This window comes from Danaus plexippus, chromosome 8 (assembly GCF_018135715.1).
Source record: "Danaus plexippus chromosome 8, MEX_DaPlex, whole genome shotgun sequence".
NCBI lineage: Eukaryota > Metazoa > Arthropoda > Insecta > Lepidoptera > Nymphalidae > Danaus > Danaus plexippus.
In genome coordinates this window covers 9,697,064-9,698,755 of record NC_083542.1, presented here as the reverse complement: position 1 = coordinate 9,698,755, position 1,692 = coordinate 9,697,064, and the positions used below count along the sequence as shown (strand labels likewise).

The window sequence follows — 1,692 nt, the reverse complement described above, 5'->3', positions numbered from 1 at the left end:
AACTTACTTAAATAATTTCTCACAACTAAAGGCTACACCTCGGAACATTTAATCTCTTATCCTCGCTGGTGAACTGGTATAACCAATGCAATTCTTGCTTAGACTTGATGCACTATTCATATAACAAGATGTAATAACTTATTATGTAACTACATACCTTATAGATAATATAATAGCTTAATATACTTAACATAGACATGTTGTTGACGTAAGGATCTTAAAATTTAATAATTAAATCTTTTTATTTTATTTACAACATTAGTCAGGTTCGAAACCATATCTTAAAACTGGTTTTTGTGTACGCTTAGGACGCAGCTGGAGTTGCTGTGACTGTGGTGTACGAGCGTTACTGGATTCAGAACTATTGTTTGAATTGACTGTAGCTGGGCTACAGGACTGTTTAGTTCCTGATACTACTGGTATACTAGAATCTGTAGTACTCTCATCCACCACCGCACACCCCCGCACCACGGCCTCCTCATCCCCGCCCGCGATCGTTGCCGACACGGCACTGCGTTCAGAGGGGACATTAGAACCTGTGCCGCTTGACAACGACCATCGTGTACGTCGTCGCACCTGATCAATATGCCGTTTTTGAAATTGCCCGTTACCGTTATCTACAATCAACCTCCTGGAACCTTCCTTATCGATTATTGTACCTTTTACCCACTTTTCGTTACCACCATATCTTCTAAACCAAACTGTATCACCTGGAGAAAATTCTCGCTCCACTCCACCTGCATTTTTGACCTGCTTATCTTGAACCGTAAGCACCTTTTGTTTCAAGCCCACATCGTTTCGTATTAAATCCAATCGTGTCCGCAATTTACGTTTTTGAAGTAAAATTGCTGGTGTTTCCCCAGTAGTACTATGAATAGTGTTCCTATACATTAATAGAAATGTTTGCAAGGCGGTGTCCACATCAACTTTATCCCTAAAAGCCTTCTTAATAGCTCGTTTACACTGTTTAACGGCATTTTCGGCGGCACCGTTTGATGCTGGGTGATAGACCGGTGAATAGCTTTGAGTGATCCCATTATTCACTAGAAAACTATTAAATTCACTACTGCTAAATGGCGGCCCTTGATCAGAAACGACTTCCATCGGTAAGCCAAACCTTGCAAAAGTCGTACGAAGTACCTTTATGACGGACGTCGCATTCGTCGATTTCATTTCAAATATCTCTAACCATTTAGATGTCGAGTCTACCATAACCATAAATGTTAAACCTCGTATTGGGCCGAGAAAATCAATATGTAAGCGCGACCAGGGCTGTAGGTGGTAAGGCCAAGGCGTCGGCGACGCTCGCGGCGGCGCATCGGCTTCTTGCGCGCAGGTGTCGCATGCGCGGCACTGCCCCTCCACGTCCTGATCGATGCCCGGCCACCACACATAACTACGAGCCCAAGACTTAGTCTTAATGATGCCCATGTGACTGCTGTGTAGTTGTTTTAAAACCAGCTTTCTCAACGATTCGGGAATCACCATTCTGTATCCCCACATAAGACAGCCCCCTTCAATATACAGCTCATTTTTCCTAATAAAAATGGTTTTAACTTCTCATCACTGCACGTCAAAGGCCACCCAGATTCTACATAATATTTAATTCTACTAAGAATTGGATCCTTACTCAACATTTTTCTTACTTCACTGTTAGTTACCGGCAAAAATGTTTCCACAAAATTACTATAT

The 1,692-nt window shown here is 42.1% G+C and overlaps 1 protein-coding gene across 1 annotated transcript; it reads right to left on the bottom strand.

Moving 5' to 3' along the window:
• Positions 1-258: 258 nt before the first annotated feature.
• Positions 259-1,431, bottom strand: LOC133318864 (uncharacterized protein K02A2.6-like). Its single transcript, XM_061521247.1, has one exon. It carries the CDS (start codon positions 1,429-1,431, stop codon positions 259-261), a length of 1,173 nt encoding a protein of 390 aa, XP_061377231.1.
• Positions 1,432-1,692: the final 261 nt, after the last annotated feature.

Coding starts and splice junctions, on each gene's coding strand:
- LOC133318864 (XM_061521247.1), bottom strand. CDS start 1,431: ATGGGCATCATTAAGACTAAGTCTTGGGCTCGTAGTTATGTGTGGTGG.